At 37.2% G+C, this 17356-nt stretch overlaps 1 protein-coding gene across 1 annotated transcript; it reads left to right on the top strand.

The window, feature by feature from the left end:
* The first annotated feature begins 868 nt into the window (after nucleotides 1-868).
* LOC106946205 (multidrug and toxin extrusion protein 1-like) lies at nucleotides 869-13750 on the top strand. The gene is made up of 17 exons (XM_015030394.1): nucleotides 869-1091; nucleotides 1592-1845; nucleotides 3992-4093; nucleotides 4205-4273; nucleotides 4493-4641; nucleotides 5787-5829; nucleotides 6025-6069; nucleotides 6165-6262; nucleotides 6352-6449; nucleotides 6975-7156; nucleotides 7259-7367; nucleotides 8537-8612; nucleotides 8961-9030; nucleotides 9119-9251; nucleotides 9338-9432; nucleotides 11060-11123; nucleotides 12586-13750. Exons 2-17 carry the CDS (start codon nucleotides 1669-1671, stop codon nucleotides 12807-12809), a joined length of 1734 nt encoding a protein of 577 aa, XP_014885880.1. The 5' UTR covers nucleotides 869-1091; nucleotides 1592-1668; the 3' UTR covers nucleotides 12810-13750.
* Nucleotides 13751-17356: the final 3606 nt, after the last annotated feature.

Here is a 17356-nt window from a genome sequence, read left to right as displayed (position 1 = left end):
GACTTTATTTTGTCAATTTAAATCTTTCAGCCACTTTGTGACCAAATATTCAGTTCATATTTAGGATGACAGCTTTACAAACACTTCAAGTTATAAACGGCTTTCACAAAGAGAAGTCCTTAAGCTTTGTCTCAACATGCTAAAAGTTATCAAAAAGCAACACAACTCACCCAGATTAAAAGCAAGTCATTGATATCGATCAGTCTGGAAAGGGTTATGGACAAATTGGAGTCAGCTTTGAGACTCCAACAGCCTGTAGTGAGAACCATCGTCTAGACACGCAGACGGTCTGAACAGAATATTCTCAGGATTGTATGTAGTATGCTATGTTGAGTTAGTGTTCAAAATACAACTTCTAGCCTGTACATTTTGGCATCAAGGAAAAAATGGAATTTCGTCATCTGTCCTGATTCTGAGAAAAGTGAAGCTACACTGTCTGCTCTCATGAATGTTTGGTGAAGGAATTAGAGAAAGGCCTCCTATCTGGGCCTTGGCACCACTGAAAGCCCAGTATCCAGAGTGGTGGCCATGGGCGTAACTACATACTTTCTGAGGTGTGTGCGGACACATCATCAACGCCCCCCCCCCCCTCCCCTACACACACCCATACTCCCCTCCCGCCCCAGGTTTAATATGTCCATACAGCTCTCCCTTATTCATGTACTTATAAAATACAGTAATTAAATTCAAACCATCAGTTTGGTTGTATTTTTTATTTCTTTCCTTGTTACGGAAATATTCTGTTTATGCCATAGGTTTGTGGTGCATTTCTAAAGAAAAAGATATAAAACTGCAGATATTTCACAACGAGAGAACATGCATGGAAAAACCTCCCGAAAGCCTTGTATTGTAGCAGAAAGTACAATGGCCATAGTAAGAAAGGCTTACAGTATTCAATCATGCCGCATGAACTAATCGGTACATTATTGCGAGGTAACGCAAAAGAAAAACAAATCCCATGTCCCCTAGAGGGCTCCGTACCCTGTTGTCGAGTGCACTATATACGACGAGCGCGGTCTCAAGCTACCTGTGTGGGATGGGAACCTAACTAGTGTCGTTGTTCTGACTAACTGTGTGCGCATTACCACAAGGTAGGACGGATTAATGGGTAGCACAGATAGTTAGAACACCAGTTCCGTTCCTCTGCTATTTATAATTTCATTCATGCGCAAACAGCTGTTAAGTACAGAAAATGCCGACTAGAAAAAAAATCGACACATCGGTTTTGCGCCCCCTCCAGCGTAGCGCATACCCACTTTTTGCGCCATCACTGATGACATAAGGAATCACACCAACATTTTCTGCTGCCGAGGTTGTGACGATTTAATTAAATACCACTACACACGTGCCTCTGTGCTGAACTGGGTCAGAAAGAACATGATTTGAGGGTTAGGTTTTTAAATATGTTATTTTGTGAGCTTTTGATATTTGGTTTTTGAATTCCCCGTTAACTTGACCCTGTCGCGCGCGCTTGAACCCACCATGACAGCAGCAGGGGGTGGCTGGCTCTGAGGACAGTCGTCCACTCACAGCACAGCCCCGGCCCCTCCCGTGACCCTCCTCCGGTAAAACATCCCGCTCAAGTTTCCAGGGCTGCCGTCTGACCACGGACACCCGCAGGACAGGAGTCAGTACAGAGTCGCAACCTTGGCTGGAAGCAAATCAGCTATGGACGGTCCGGGCAAAGCAGCGGCCACACACACCGAGGGAGTGAAGGTGGACCTGAAAGCAGCTGAAGCAGACCCCGCTGGAGGCTGCGGCTGCAGCCTGAAGAGAATACGGGACTCTGTTCCGCAGAAGTACCGAAATGAGCTGGCAGAGCTGTTCAAACTGGCGGGACCGGTGGTAAGACTCAGAGCGGTATTCATTCTGTGATTGGTTAGCGGTATAGTCTATATTTCACGTTTGTCTAACGCCACAAATCACAATATTAGCGTCATTAGTTTTGCACATATTTCGACAACTGTGTTTATTACTTAAGCTGCGATATCAGGACATGTTAAAGGTTCTTTAAAATATTTCGGTAACACTTTATTTGAAGGGGGGTGAATAAGACTGACATGACACTGTCATAAACACCTGTTGTGAACATGAATAAGCCTTCATGAATATTTATGACTGTTGTCATAAAGCGTCATTCGGTAAATTATGACACTTTTAATACAAAGTTGACATTATTCAAAATGTCTTTGTTATGACAACTTGACAGTAACCAATAAATCATTACTGATATAAATTTGTTATAAAAGTATTACTGACTGCACTTTAAAAATTAGGTAACTTTATGTTATTAAAGGTAAAGTTTAAACAGAAATGATTTCCTGGTTAATGTCAAGTTTTCATAACAAAGACATTTTGAATAATGTCAACTTTGTATTAAAAGTGTCATAATTTACCGAATGACGCTTTATGACAACAGTCATAAATATTCATGAAGGCTTATTTATGTTCATGACAGGTGTTATGTCATGTTTATGAAAGTGTCATGTCAGTCTTATTCAACCCCCTTCAAATAAAGTGTTACCAATATTTCAATTCAACCTTTTCTTTTTACAACGGTTTCATGTTTTTCTTTATTAGAAAAAACTTCAAAATATAAATAAAATTGGGGATCTTCAAAAATGACCAAAAAAAAAAAAATAGATGTTTATTTTTTTTTTCTCAAAAGTTTCACTCCTCACAAGTTTTATTCAGCTAGCGAGATGATAAAATATGCTCTTTGAATTGTAAAGGTTCAAGGAGACCGTGGTATGTACATCAACATAGATTAGAACTATGAACTTTCTTGATCTTTTACACTGTTTCTAGCAGATTTTTAGAGGTTTAGTTCAGTTAAATTATATTTAGAGCATAATTAGAGTTTTCCATTGTTCCCACATATTATGGTCTATGATTATGTCCTTGTACCAAATGAATATGTATTGCTCTAACTCTTTGCATCAGCTCTGGTTGTATGTTTATGTTGTTCTTCAGAAAGGTGAACTCCCACCTCTGTCTTTCGTCTTTTGCATCTTTTAACAGGTTTTCTTCCAGGATTATCCCTTAAATAGACAGTTTTTTCTGTTTTATGAATATGAACAAATGCACAGTTTATAATTTATAAAAAAAATATTTAACTCAGTCCCACTTTTATTCAAATTTGCATTTGCTATTTTTTTTGTAAACGCACAGTTTTTCTTAATATGTACATTTAACCTCATTGCACTCTCTTATTTTCTTACTTTTTATTATTATTATTTTCAAGGGTATCTGTCTGCTTCTACTTCCCTGTGACTTTACTGCTGCTGACATACCTGAATTTACCAAAGGGAGGAAAATAAAGGATAATATGTTCCTGATATGTTCTATCCAAAATATTCAATTGCATCCTCACCATTGAAATTATGATTTCTTTTCTTTTCTCTTCTTTTCTTTTTCTTTTTTGTGTTTTACCTAATGTTTTACCTAATGAGAAATTATGCATTTCTAAGACAACAACAGATTGTTGTGCAGGGAACCTGTTTCTGTTTCCAGATGATACAGAAGAGTAATATAAATATCACATGCGTATAATATAGATTGTAAGTCGAAAACAGTCCAAGGAAGAAGGTGTAGACCATAAAAAAGATTGGGCTGTCCCACAGGGATAAGCGTTGCAACATGTGGTATGAAGTGGAAGAGACTGAAGTGAATTCAGGATATTTTATTTCAGGTGAATTCTGCACATATTGAAACAAAAGTTAAGTTGTTTGTAATTGTCATTTCAAACTTAATCTAAAATCGAAGATTAAAGACAAATGGAAAATGTGGCAAATTTAACATGAAATTAATGTGTGCAACCAATTCTCTAAATGTTTGGTTTACGCTTAAAGTGACCTAAATATATTTCAACATTCAACAAAATCTGTTGAGATTTTCTTGACTCTTGAGATATTTCTTCATTTTCATTCATTTCATGTGTCTGACATGCACAAGCTCCGATTACATATAAATATGTATTTATATATTTCAGGTCATTTCCCAGCTGATGATCTTTATGATCAGTTTTGTCAGCATGGTGTTCTGCGGCCACCTGGGAAAAACCGAGCTAGCCGGGGTTTCGCTGTCAATTGCAGTAAGGAGACTTTCTGGAGTCCTGGCTTCTTTTTGTTTTGTTTCATCCAACCTTGGATTTGATAACGTGTTGTCTCTACCTTGCATCGTGTATCTTTTTGTTTTTCTGCAGGTGGTTAACGTCACCGGTATTTCCATTGGCACCGGTTTGTCATTAACCTGCGATACGCTCATATCACAGGTACTGTTCTAAGTAGAGGTTGTTCTTTCACTTTATTTGCGTAACCGAGTCAGTCCCAGCAGTTACAGCTGGGTTCCCAGGTTTTCCTGGGATGCGCTTTGAAACAGCTCAGCGGTGAGCGTTTGGATCAAATTAGCTTTCCGGGATCTCCCACAACTTTTCTTGTTGCAGCAGTCTTGGTGTTTTTTAGCTGAACGTCTCTCTGCCTGTTTCTCGCAGACCTATGGGAGCGGTAACCTGAAGCGTGTGGGTGTGATTCTCCAGAGGGGGGTTCTGATTCTGCTGCTGGCCTGTTTCCCCTGCTGGGCCGTCCTGATCAACACCGAGCCCCTACTGCTGGCTGTCAAGCAGAGTCCAGCGGTCGCCAGGTCAGCTCTCTGCAGCACCACATGCAGGGTCACATAATGAATCCCTTTAATCAGCACAGTGTTACCATTTCTGTTTATTCATTACCTTTACTCTCCAAAGTTTGCATAATCTCTTTTTCAGCAGAAAAAAGTCTGGTTCCCAAACCTTTTGCTTCTGACTTCTTGATAAAGCCTAACTGTCACAGCCACTCAAATAATTAAATATTGTGGTTATTTAAAAAAAAAAAAGTATTCCATCTTTTATTTATTTTTGTTTTCTAGCAAATATTTAATCACAAAACATGCAAATATGTTTATATAATTTTTATGCAAAATCTACAGCTACTATTCACAACCTGCTGCATGCAGCAAAACAAACCGATATTCAACCTTGTCCCTTATTCTTTGATGAAGAATGGAAACTAAAGTCTTGCAACAGGGGGAAATCTAATAAAACATTGGTACAAGATGCCAAATATGTAGATTATGGGAGTGCCACAAAAATAATAGATCTCCACAAAAAAAAAACACACACACAAAAAAAAAAAACTACGAAAGAGAATCCACCATGCACAGTTTACCAGTCCATAAAATGTCTTGCATATATAGTTGTATTGAAACACTACCTTTTTTTGTTCCTGGAAAGGAAACAAGCGGATTTTCTATCACACTTTTTTTTTCTTCTAACCTTCCTGTAAATTTATTGCACACAGCCATCTGTGAACAGCGAGCTTCTCCAGCAACAACCTTTTGTTGCTGCTCACCCTTATTGTGGAAGGGCTCAGTGGCTGTCTGCAGGAAAGATGTCAAGGGAACCGGTATTCTCCATTATTGCGCGTGCCACGACATAACACTTCTGTGTTTCAAATTCTTATTTGAAACACAAATATTGTTTCAATTTCTAAGAATCTAAATATTTTGTATTCTATTCCCCAAATCATCAGAAACAATCATAAATAAGGAAGAAGAACTAATCAGTCGGTTATTAATGAAAGCTCATAGCATATGAGTTACTGTTTCAGCTGAATTACTGAAAACGTTGTTGTTTTTTAACAACATTTCAATTTGTTTAGGTGTACCTGTCTGTTGGTTTTATCTACAAATGTTGACTTGTTTTGCATATTTGTCATGGTCACTCTTCTGCTCTCTTTTTTTCCCACATGAAGACTCTCCCAGATGTACGTGAACATATTCATGCCTGCTTTGCCAGTGAGTTTCAGTACTCAGTTCGTTTAGCCTTCCCCAACACAAGTTTGTCTCTGAAACTTAAAATACCTTATCTGTCACAATCACTAAAGCTTCATCTATTGCAGAGAAGTTGTCCAGTTGCTTAGTCAGTAATCTTAGTATTTTCCTTTTATGGGTCAAAGAAGCTTTAATACAGCACTGTGTTATTTTCTTCAGGCTGCCTTTATGTACCAGCTGCAGGGAAGGTACCTCCAAAACCAGGTACGGTTTACTGAAGCACACAGTCCTAACAAAGCTATTAAAATTAGAGTCTGTTTAATAAAAGTAGCTCTAAGAATACGTCGTGGTGTTTACAGGGAATTATATGGCCTCAAGTTATAACTGGAGCAATCGGAAATGTCCTGAACGCAATAATCAACTATGTGTTCCTGTATCCTCTGGATATGGGTGTTGCGTAAGTTTTTGAAAAGCTTCAGTCAGTTCTATCAAACTTGGTTGGGCTTCTTTGTCATGCTAATATCTTTTTTATTTTGTATCTTCCAGTGGGTCTGCAGCAGCTAATGCTATCTCCCAGTATGTGCTGGCTGTGGTTTTGTTTGCTTACATCAACCTGAAGGGTCTCCATAAGGCTACATGGGGAGGTCAGTTTATTACCCCTTTTTTGTGGGGACAATAAAAAGGCAGGTTTTTTTATTTTATTTTTTTTTTTTTTTTAGAGCAAAAGTTTGTTTTTGGCCTTTTCTGACAGGATCTTCTTTTACATGTTTGCAGTGTTCAATAGATAAAAAGTATAAAACTAAACAATTTATTATTTCTTTGAACAGTGGCTTTCCTATAGCCACCCTTCAAGAAACAATAAATATTTGATGTGCAGAACTAATACATAGTTGCGTTTATAATGAGGTTAAATCATAAGTGGACTCATGTAACCAATTATGTGACTTTTGAACACCACTTCATACGTAGGATTATCTTTTTTGAAACCCTTGTATCATATTCTACCTCACAGTGGTGCGATACTTTGTCTTCTTCGGTCATGTTGAGGTTTGTGTTTGCAATCTGACAAAATGTGAAAATGTTGTAGTTTATAAAGATTTTCCAAGGCCCTGATAATCCAGTGAGTAGTCCATTTTTCAAACATCTAAATGAAAGGCTTTGACCCTCAGGCTGGTCGCTGGACTGCCTCCAGGAGTGGGGCTCGTTCATCCAGCTGGCCATCCCCAGCATGCTGATGCTCTGTCTGGAGTGGTGGATCTTCGAAGTGGGAGGATTCCTGGCCGGAGTGATCAGCGAAGTCGAGCTGGGAGCAAACTCCGTCATATACGAGCTGGCGATTATTGCTTACATGGTAACTCCTCCAGGACTGTTCCCCACTTCTGAAGTCTCTCTCATTTCAGTTTCATAGTAAATTAAAACATAGCTGAAAGGGCACATCTTCTTCTTCCAACAGTTTCCTTTAGGATTCTCTGCTGCTGCTAGTGTTCGTGTTGGAAATGCTCTTGGTGCAGGGAACATTGAACAGGCCAAGCTGTCCTGCAAAGTCCCCATTGTCTGTGCATGTAAGAAAAGCTTCTGATACACGCCAATTTCACTCACCTCTGTGTAAAATAAGCCTCAAACACTCAACCGGATTTCTAGATAAATAAATATGTATGTATGCTAAAGCAAGTAAATTCTCACCAGATGTCAGTAACAGCCCATCCAATGCACACATGCGATGACGTCAAACCACAGATGTCAATAAATTAATTCATTTTTAATTTCAGTTGAAAGGCTGTTTGCATGACTTTTTGTTTTAACATGTAAAAATTTTACTTAAGAAAGTATAACTTATTAATAGCCTTATTTAAATCAAATGGGTTTTACCGCATTTATTCAGGTGCAAAGCAAGTTGTAAAATTATCCATTTCAACCATTTTTAGCTAAAAATAAAACATTTAGGGGCAGGAAAATAAAACAAGCATCGTAGTTTTATTTGCTTGGAACATAAAAACAGTAAAATATTGTAACATTGCCAGTTTAAATTTCAGAATAAATGACAGAAGCACTCAAAAAGTTTCATTTAATTCCTTTAATTATACATGTCTCAGTAAGTTTACTATTGAATTTACCACTCCGCTCGATATGAACGATTGGTTTTAATTGAAGTGACTGAAGCAAAATGCTGAGAAACTTAAACCAGGAAGAAGTGTTTAACATAAAACTCTACGCATAGTTCAGGCTCCATTGCTTTCCTCTCTAGCATTACGTTTTTTTAAGATGTCTGTCATGGTGATTTGATTAGACAATGGTTTAAAACATGTTGTTTTAAATGTTGTTTTAAACCAAGTTTAAAACAACACCCCCGCTGCAGGTGTGTCTCCTGCAGCAGAGACTCACTTTTTATTACCTAACTGTATCATTCCGGTTATACTCATAACCGTTCTGTTTTTTTTTTTTGTGTTTTTTTTTTGTTTTTTAATGCAGCATGTTTTCAGTGACAGTCATCAATAAAATTCTGTATTCAATTTATTTCCTTAAATATCTTATGCTTTAGGTATTCCTATTTTATAAATCTACAAAATACAACTGTAGCTTGAAATGTGGTTAAAATATATCATAATACCATCTCACAGAGGTCAGCTGAACATTTCATGGGTTATATATATATATATATATTTTTCCCTTGTGATTTTAATCTACAAACTTTTACTTCAGAGTTGTCTTTCGTTTATTTGGTGTTTTTCAGTCATAATTTCGTGTGTTGTCGGAGCGATTCTTGGTGCCTGCAAAGACATCTTTGGATACATTTTCACCTCGGATGAGTAAGTGAAGCTATTAGATAACACTGTTAGCCTTTATCCCGTTAAACTTGCCTGACTGCTTAAAGATTTACAGAAGCCAGTACACTCCATGCTAAATGTCAAATTTGTTGTTGGTGATGCCAAATTAAACAGAGCTAAAGTAATTACTCAACTCATCTTTTTCGGTTTTATTCACCTTGCTGATGTTTCGTGACTTCAAGTGTTTCATTTACTACACAAAACATTAATATTTTCCACTGTCCAAAAGATTGTGCTCCTTTTCTGCTTTTTTTGACATGTTTTTACATATAAACTCATAAATCGTATACTTGTTTTTTTTTTGTTTTGTTTTGTTTTTTCTTCCTATAGAGAGATTTTGTTGAGAGTTTCTGACGTCATGGTCATCTTTTGCTTCACACATCTGTGTGATGCTGTCGCGGTAAGTGATAGCTTCACTGCAGAATTTCAAACTAGTATTTGCATGTGAAAAATGTGACTTGACCCAAATCACCATTTCCCCCTGGAAGGGTGTGACTGGAGGTGTCCTCAGAGGAGCCGGTAAACAGCTGATTGGTGCCCTGTGTAACCTGGTGGGCTTCTACTTCATCGGTTTCCCCATTGGCGTTTCCCTGATGTTTGCTGCCAAGATGGGGATTATAGGTAGGAATCAATCGCTGTGTGCTGTATTGGAATGAACCGTTAACCTTCAGCTCAGCGCAAACTCTTTTGTCTTCTCTCCTTAATAGGGCTGTGGACGGGACTTACAGTTTGCGTGTTGATGCAGTCGATTTTCTTCATCATATATCTGTCCAAGCTTAACTGGGAGAAGGCTGTAAAAGAGGTGATTAAAAGATTTACCCAATTAATCTGCAGCCATATAATTAGATAACGACATGGGTTTGATTCCATCTTCCCTAGAGAGTGATTGTGTGGCGTAATCATCTGTATATTATTAAACGGCTGCGTACAGCACGGCCCATTCAAAACCCGATCTCTCTGTCATGTAACACAGAGCTGCAGAGTTTGGCTACCTGTGCAATAAATTAAACTTTTCTCATGGCGCTGTCTGCACATGATGGCAAAAGGAGTGAGAAGGAAAAATGCACACAAAATCCAAAATATATGTATTTTTTTTTTTTTGCTTGTCGCTGTGAGATGATTACAGCAAGGCTCTGAGGAATTGTGTTGCCTCTTTGAGCTGTTTCTTACGCTTTCCATCACGCCTCCTCTGATCATCTTTGTCCTCTGCACTGCTCACCACTGAAGGCCAGTGCTTCTCTTAGATAAAGATGGTAGTTCACAAGAAAAAGAGCATTTTACATTGAAACTATAGGCTTAAAAATTTCTTAGCTTTCCTCTGTTACTAGCCTGGTCATTGCCTTCCTGCGTTGTTCAATTCGATTCAGTTGTCCCTTATAGCACAGTCTTGGCTTTCTCCCATTGACTTGGATTACCTCCATTTGATTTCATAACGGGCCAATCACCAAACAGAAGGAAAAGTTTTGAACAATGATGCTGATTTTTTTTTTGCGCTGTTTTACAATCATGGTCTGCCTGTAGTTTTAGCAATGGCAGCGGAGGAAACGAAAGAAGCCGTTCAGTCTGTGTCGGCCACAATTCCAAATATTGAATATTGTCAATATTAACAGCCATCTCGTTCGGCTCAGTACTTCTGTCTTATCAGAGAAGGGCGGTTGTTTATAATGCAGGCAATTAATGTTAAGCCTCATAATGTCAAACTGACTCATCAAAACAAGTCACAGTCAAACATTGGCAACTGGGTAACATTTCAAATTTCAACAGAGCCCACGTCTCCAGGAGGTAATCGTTTCTAGTTAGGTGGGAGTCCAGACCCTCTGTACAAAGCAAAGGAAACACATAGTTTCCTAGTGTTTCTAGGAAATACATAGTTTCCTAGTGTTTCTAGGAAACTATGATTTCCTAGAAACACTGGTTTCCTAGTGGTATCTAGGAAACACTACTAGGTTTCCTAGATACTAGACTGCAAGCCTGAGCATGGAGCAGAAAGTATTTGTTATCATGAACATTGCAGTATGTTTGTCTTATCAGCTCTGTGAAATATTTTGTTATTAGAGCAAGAGGAGGATGATCATTCCTCTCTGATTTCATCATCTGACCCATGCCAGTCAATGTCAGCCCAAGAAATGCTGACGATAATGAAGTACCACAGTAACTCCACAGACGTTCTGTACGTCCTCAAAACTGCCTGTGAAGTGAGGCATAGAAAGGACACTGTAGAAATGCTCTTTCAGATCCTCAAAATACCATCCACCTTCTGTCAAGATGCAGTCTTGATCAGATGTTAGGGTGCGTTAGAGAGAGAGGACAACTCTTAAGGGATTAAGCTGCACAGATGTGTGCAAAGCTTGCAGCATAAAAATATTCATAATAAAGCTATTTAAAAATATGATCCACACTTTTAACAAAACCTTTGTGTCTTTGCTCAGGCTCTTGTGAGGGCAGGAGTGCAGATCAAAGAAGAAAAAGATATGACCAAGATGGAAAATTCAGGTGAGTTGGAAAACACAAATCTTATTACCACTTTTATAAGTTTGCACACATCAGCACCACTGATGGGTGGTGCTGTTTTTTGTTGGACTGTCCTTTGAGCAAAAATAACATGGAAATAATAATGTTTATACTTACAATGTCAATAGGAAGGGCCAGTTTTTGCACTTTTCCTGTCTGGTTTTATGCAGTGTGCGCGTGGAATTTCCGCTGCTAAAAGACACTTCAAGCAGAAATTACATTCAGCTGCATATACGTTTTCAGGAAGATGTTAGTAACATATGGTTGAACCACACTGACTGTATGTGGTAAAGTTTTTCAAGTGTTAAGCAAGCATTGGCTGTCGAACTTGTTGTCCCGTCTGCTACATTGTTAAACCCAACTTTCTGGCAGAGCGCCATCTCTCTCTGTGAAAAAATTCATTATAAATATAAAATTTTAAACATATTTCATTCAAATGTTTTCAGTCGGGAAATCGGAAAGGTGTTTTTTTTTTTTTTTTTTTGACCTACTGAAAATAAAAGCTTTGCAATTTTTAGCAAATTTTCTGTCGCTGGTGTACCCTAAACGCTGGGGATTAAATAAGTCCTTTACATTTATTTAGACCAAAATCTTGGCCTAAACTTTATGCTTACACTTCTTAAGTAAATGCAGACAGTGTCTATGTAGCACTTTTCTAGTGATACTCTATCACCCGAAGTGTTTTTGTACTCAAGCCACAATTACCAAGCTGCACTCAAACTTCTCCTTCCCTGTACAATGATTGTGGTGGCTAATTTTCACATTATTGCTATTCCCATTTGAATATTTTTTTTTACAAATATGTAAATATCTTCAGGGATATTCTAGAATTTTCTTTACTAACTCAGAAAAACATAACCAAAATAATCTGGTCATTTCTGCCCTTTGCAATTTTGCCCCTTTCTAGTATTGGTGGTTTCATGCAGAATTGTTGGGGGTAAAAACTAGAGATGTGTGTGGCACGATATCTCAGTATTGACCCAGTTATATCCATGAAGGAGTCATTTTGTACCCACTTTGACAGCCGACAAGTTAAGCTGGGTTTCTTTGTGGGGAGCAGGAAATCTCTCGTAGCTATTTTGATTTTTTTTTTTTTTTTTTTTTCAACTGGTCCAAACATATTTAAGAGAATAAATTTGAGGTTTGAAAAATTTTAGGGCTTTTTCTGTTTCAGATAGATTACTATCTTTGTAATCTATCTGGATTACAAAGATAGATTTACTAATATAGAAAGGATCAAGTTCATGGGTTCCTTACAGGTAAAAAAAAAAAAAAAACATAATTAGAAAGGGACACAATTTCAACATGTAAATTGTCAGAGAAGAGAATTGAGCCCTTAAATCGATCAAACTAGCACATTTGATAAGTGATTTCAAACTTGTTTCTTTGAACTTGTGTCCTAGTATAAAATCTCTAAACCTGAAAAACTAAATCTAAATTTCAGCCTGCAACCAGAGCCAGGCTGGTGCTGCAGCATCTCGTGATGAGGAGGACCATGTGTACCAGGAGGCCCATCCTCCAGAGCAGAGTAAACCCACCACCACGGTGGGGGACGTCCTGTCGGGGACTCAGCTGGTTTTACGGCGAGGGCTGGCGGTGCTGGTCATGTTCATCATCCTCGCTGCAGGAATTGTGGCCTCGCACTTCCTCACTAAAATGTTGAAGTGATCCCTCTGATCCCTCCTAACAGTGTCAAATTCATGACCGTTGGGGTCTGATGGGACAAAGTTTTAGCTGAATCTTATTTTGGTTAAAATGGCCTCACTTTCTCTTGTGACCATCTCAGTCACATGCTGAACAAATGTAAGTGGGGCCAAACCAAACCAAACTCGTTTTAGAAACACCAGACAAGTGTTTGCTGTTTTACTAGCCTTAAAATGTTTCAGTAAAAGCTGGTCTTTAACATTAATGAATGACAAGTCTCCAACATGTACTTGATTTTATATTTTTAATTTTATAAATTTGTTCTACAATTGTATTTTAAATGAAGTGGTATGGAAGATGAGAGAGCTTAATGCTGCTGAAGTTTGTGAGGTTGATGCCCTGGATTGTAGTTTACTTACTCTGGAACATGTTAAAGATTTGGTGGACTATCTGTGTTGCTGTCATACCAAAGTCACTTCAAAGCTAAAAATTTGCTATGCAAAGCAACTGTGCATTTAAAGAATGTGAAATAATTTAGCACACTTAAAGGTTAAATAGGGTAGTAACACCAGTTGAAGCCATGTTTATGTGCAGCAGCTTTGACAAGTCTTAATCATTACACTCCACACAGGCTGTATGGCATTCATAGAACCAGCAGTGTCTGACAGCAGAGCACGTTGATATCATGTTGAAGATAAAATACAACCAAAGATGGGAATAAAGCGTGTAACACAAACATGACTCGATATACTGTAAACCTAACACAAAGAGTGCCTTAACTGACAAACAGTATTGTTTCTAAATGTATACTGTGATAATTAGCTTGATGCAAATACTTCCTTTGCAAAAAGCTTGAGACACTGTACAAAAAAATAATTAAATGTCTAGAAGGAATTTCATCTCTTCAGGTGATTTCAATTTTTTTCTTTTCATCAGATTTAGTTCTGGGTTCTGACTTAGCCATTGGAAAATGTACATTTTCTTCTGGTAAATTATTGTAGATACTGTATGTATCTTCAGCTGTCTAGTAGACACCTGAATCTTCTTGATCAAATCAGTCTGGTACTTGGAAATGATCCTGATTTTATCTGTCTTGACAATATTCTTCATCTCATCTAATTGAAAATAATCCCAAAGCCTGATGCTGCCACCCCCATGTTTCACTGTGGGTCTGGTGTTCATTTCGTATGATACCTTTTAGAATTAGGGCCCAAAATGTCAACCTATCAGTCAAGCCTGTATGTTTTCTATGGAGGAAAAGGTTTTATTCTGTCAACCTTACTTCTTAGTCTAGACATATTAAGAATACATATTGTTTTCACATGTAGAACAAAGTAAGTAGTTACCAGAAACCATCAGTGTTCTTCTCTCTATGTTTGTTTTATGTATTTTTATCTTGGATAATGACTGGGCTAATATATATGTATTTTTCTTGAATTATGATGTTTTTACTGTACAATTATGTTATTAATACAATGTGGAATTATTTTGCACCCTTCTCCTGACTGATAATCTTTCTAGAGTACAACCTTGTATAACCTTCCTAGAAATTAAGGCTTCAATTCAACCAAAAAACTTTATTTTGAATTATTTAAATTCACTATGACTGAGATTAGGTGTGCACCCAAGAAAACTGAATGCTAAAATTCAAGTGAAGATTTCTCAACAAAATATTAGCTTAACAATGTGGAGACTTGTTCATCGGTTATTGCAACCATTTTATATTATTTTTACCAAAGGAATTGTTTCTTTTTTTAGCTGAACTATACAAAATAAATGACACATTAAAAGTGGAAAAAGTTCAAAGTGATTTTTCGTTGTCTTGTTTTTTAGTTTACTAAAATCTGGCATTTTGAAAACTCTTCATACTTTCGAGATCCACAGTACAAGTTCAAGAGACACTGCACTAATTAAAAAAAGTCAAAACACAGTGGCGTCTGTTTCTTGGCTTATTTGGTAACCACAGGAACCTGCTTGGCCCCCAAAGTTCTGCTTTGAAGTACAAATATCTATTAGTACGTAAAAGTCAGACGGTCAGTCATTAACCAACTGCAAGACAGTAAAGTGTCGTGCGGTACACAGAGTTACTGCATGCTTGGGGGTAGATATATTCATATAGGTGCATATAAAATAACTGTTCATTGCGTTTTTTGAAACGCAACCCTAACGTTTTTGATATTTGTCTTTTTTACATCAAGTAAATAGTGTTAGTGATTATATGCCCATATTAAGAGCTTAATACTGTAACCATTTTTATAAAAATCTTTCACTACAGTTACGTTTGTCTGGCCTAAAGCAGAGGAAAGCACATTTTCTACTAAGATCCTACATTTGACCTTTTTTCCTACAAACTAATTCTTGCAATGGTCACACCTTGAAAAACACAGACAAATCATAGAGGAATGTCTCCACATGCAGTAGAAGAATCCTGTTCTCCACTGATGCTGTTGTTAAAGTCAGATCAGATTTTCTAGAAGCTTATCATGGATCATATATCCAGGATAAGGTGAAAGTCCACATTTTTCACCCTGGGACAAAATAACAGGGATCATCGATTTTAAAACAGGGATATTTTTCATTTTTGCCTTAATAAGGCAGCTGCTCAACCACATCTACCGTTCCAGCTTCTGGTCATCTTTATCGTTATCTTCTTCTTTAGATGATTCCTGTCAGAGTTTCTGAAGTTTGAATTTTTCAGTGATTCTCACAGTTAAAGTGTGAGAAGGCACGAACTTCAAAGTCTCGTCTTTATCTTTGGAACCGCTGACAGCAATAGATTACATTTTCATCTGAAAGGCTTCTTTACACCACTTCAGTGTTTTTACTTATTTCTACAGTCCTCTGCTTCACTCCAGAATTTTCACCTTTTTTTTTTTAGTTCTAGATATTTTTTTCTGATTTTGTCAGAAAAATCAGAAAAAAATATCTGATGCTTAAATTTTTACTGTAATTACTTTAACTTACAATTTGTGATTTAAAAAAAACCCCACACATTTCCTTTTGACTCATAAAACAGTTTGAATACCATTCTATATGTACTTATATGTTTTATTGTTGTCATAGTCATCACATTTTGAACCTGCTGCTGACAATGTTCTGAAAGGAAAAGTATTGATTTGTGGTTTGTATTGTTCGTTTGTTATTGTTCGTAATATTGCTCTATGTAGTTGGGTATTTGCCAAAGGTTTCCCTAAAGTAACCATAAACCAAACCTGGTTGTAACAGCTGTTGAGGAAAGTCCAAACAAAATCAGACCAAGTTCTGTTCAACTAAAATTTGAAGTGCAAAGGCCTTACATGCTGTAGCACTTTCTGTCCAGTAGAGAGCACTGTGGCTTTGCAAATGGATATCTTCTCCCTAAGAAGCTTCAGAAGCTGCTGTAACTTGGTCATTGTCAAATTTATTCAACTTTCACATGTTAAGACATCATCCTACTAAGAAAAAAAGATGCACTTCTGCACGTTGCCTACTTAATCAAAATGGGAAAGTAGTTTGTTATCTATTTTTGTGATTTAAACCAACAAGGATGCATGGCAAATCTGGAAAGCATGGCATGCATTTGTTTTTAGGCCCTTTCACTGAACCAAAAAAAAAAAAAAAATCCACTGCCTTGAGAGTCACTCTGTCTGTAAATATTATCAACTTGTGTAATTTAATCTCAGTATAAATCCAGGTGGGTGTTCTTTGATGATCTCAGAAGTTAGTGAGAAAAGTGATTTAGATCATAAGAATATTCTAAGAGAAATCCAAAGAAAAATATGCAATAAATTTAAAGTGACCAATTAACTCAGCGGTCATCCATTTGATCTTTTTTTTTTTTTAATGCTGCCTTTTAAACTAAAACATTATCCATGGTTCTTATCAGCTAACATTTGTCACAGTCCAGACAGGCAAGTGTTGACAATTGCTGTTCACATTCTCTTTTATTCAAGTGTAATGTGTCGTCAAGAGCTCTAGCTGTTTAACTACAGAAATTGGAGGAAACAAATCTATTTTTTTTACCTGCTTGTATCACAATAGGCTAAAAGTTAGTTATCTGCTAATTTACTATTAAGAGCTACACATCTGATTAACCTCTTTAGAGCTGAATGAATGATGAATAAATGTTATATGGCTTAACAAACAATGGGATATTTCTTAAGAGGCAGTAAAAGCAACCATAATTGCGCAAAAAATAGCTTTCAAATTTTTATAAGACTTGTAGGTATCTAGAACAATAGATCAAGAACAATTCACATGGAAGTCAGACTCTTGGGACGTTAAATAAAAAACATTATTGTTGACCATAACAGGGGGCATGAGCGCACAAAGTTTTCCACTGTCTTTAATTCTAACAAACTGACTTATTTGTCCATATATTTTGTATCCTCAACGTTATGGCGTGATGAACAATTTGAACTAACTGATTGGGTAAACACCTAAAGAACACAATTAACTGTCTTCACTGCAACAATGATAATCCACAGAAATGTTGCCCCTATTTTCTTGATTTGTGGTTTGTATTGTTGCTTGTTCGTTTGGTTCAACAATATCTTTCAATCATGTTTCAACTGAACCCTTCATTTATGAGA

The sequence above is a fragment of the Poecilia latipinna genome, unplaced genomic scaffold (assembly GCF_001443285.1).
Source record: "Poecilia latipinna isolate Pla-1442-1.1 unplaced genomic scaffold, P_latipinna-1.0 Scaffold180, whole genome shotgun sequence".
NCBI classification, from domain to species: Eukaryota; Metazoa; Chordata; class Actinopteri; order Cyprinodontiformes; family Poeciliidae; genus Poecilia; species Poecilia latipinna.
The sequence above is the reverse complement of the archived record's forward strand: the minus strand, read 5'-3'. Positions and strand labels throughout refer to the sequence as shown.

Excerpts from the sequence above, each read along its gene's own strand:
- LOC106946205 (XM_015030394.1), top strand. The coding sequence starts at position 1,669 with ATGGACGGTCCGGGCAAAGCAGCGGCCACACACACCGAGGGAGTGAAG. Across the intron at positions 7,157-7,258 it reads TGGCGATTATTGCTTACATG|TTTCCTTTAGGATTCTCTGC; the intron begins GTAACTCCTCCA and ends TTCTTCCAACAG. Across the intron at positions 9,252-9,337 it reads TGCCAAGATGGGGATTATAG|GGCTGTGGACGGGACTTACA; the intron begins GTAGGAATCAAT and ends TCTCCTTAATAG.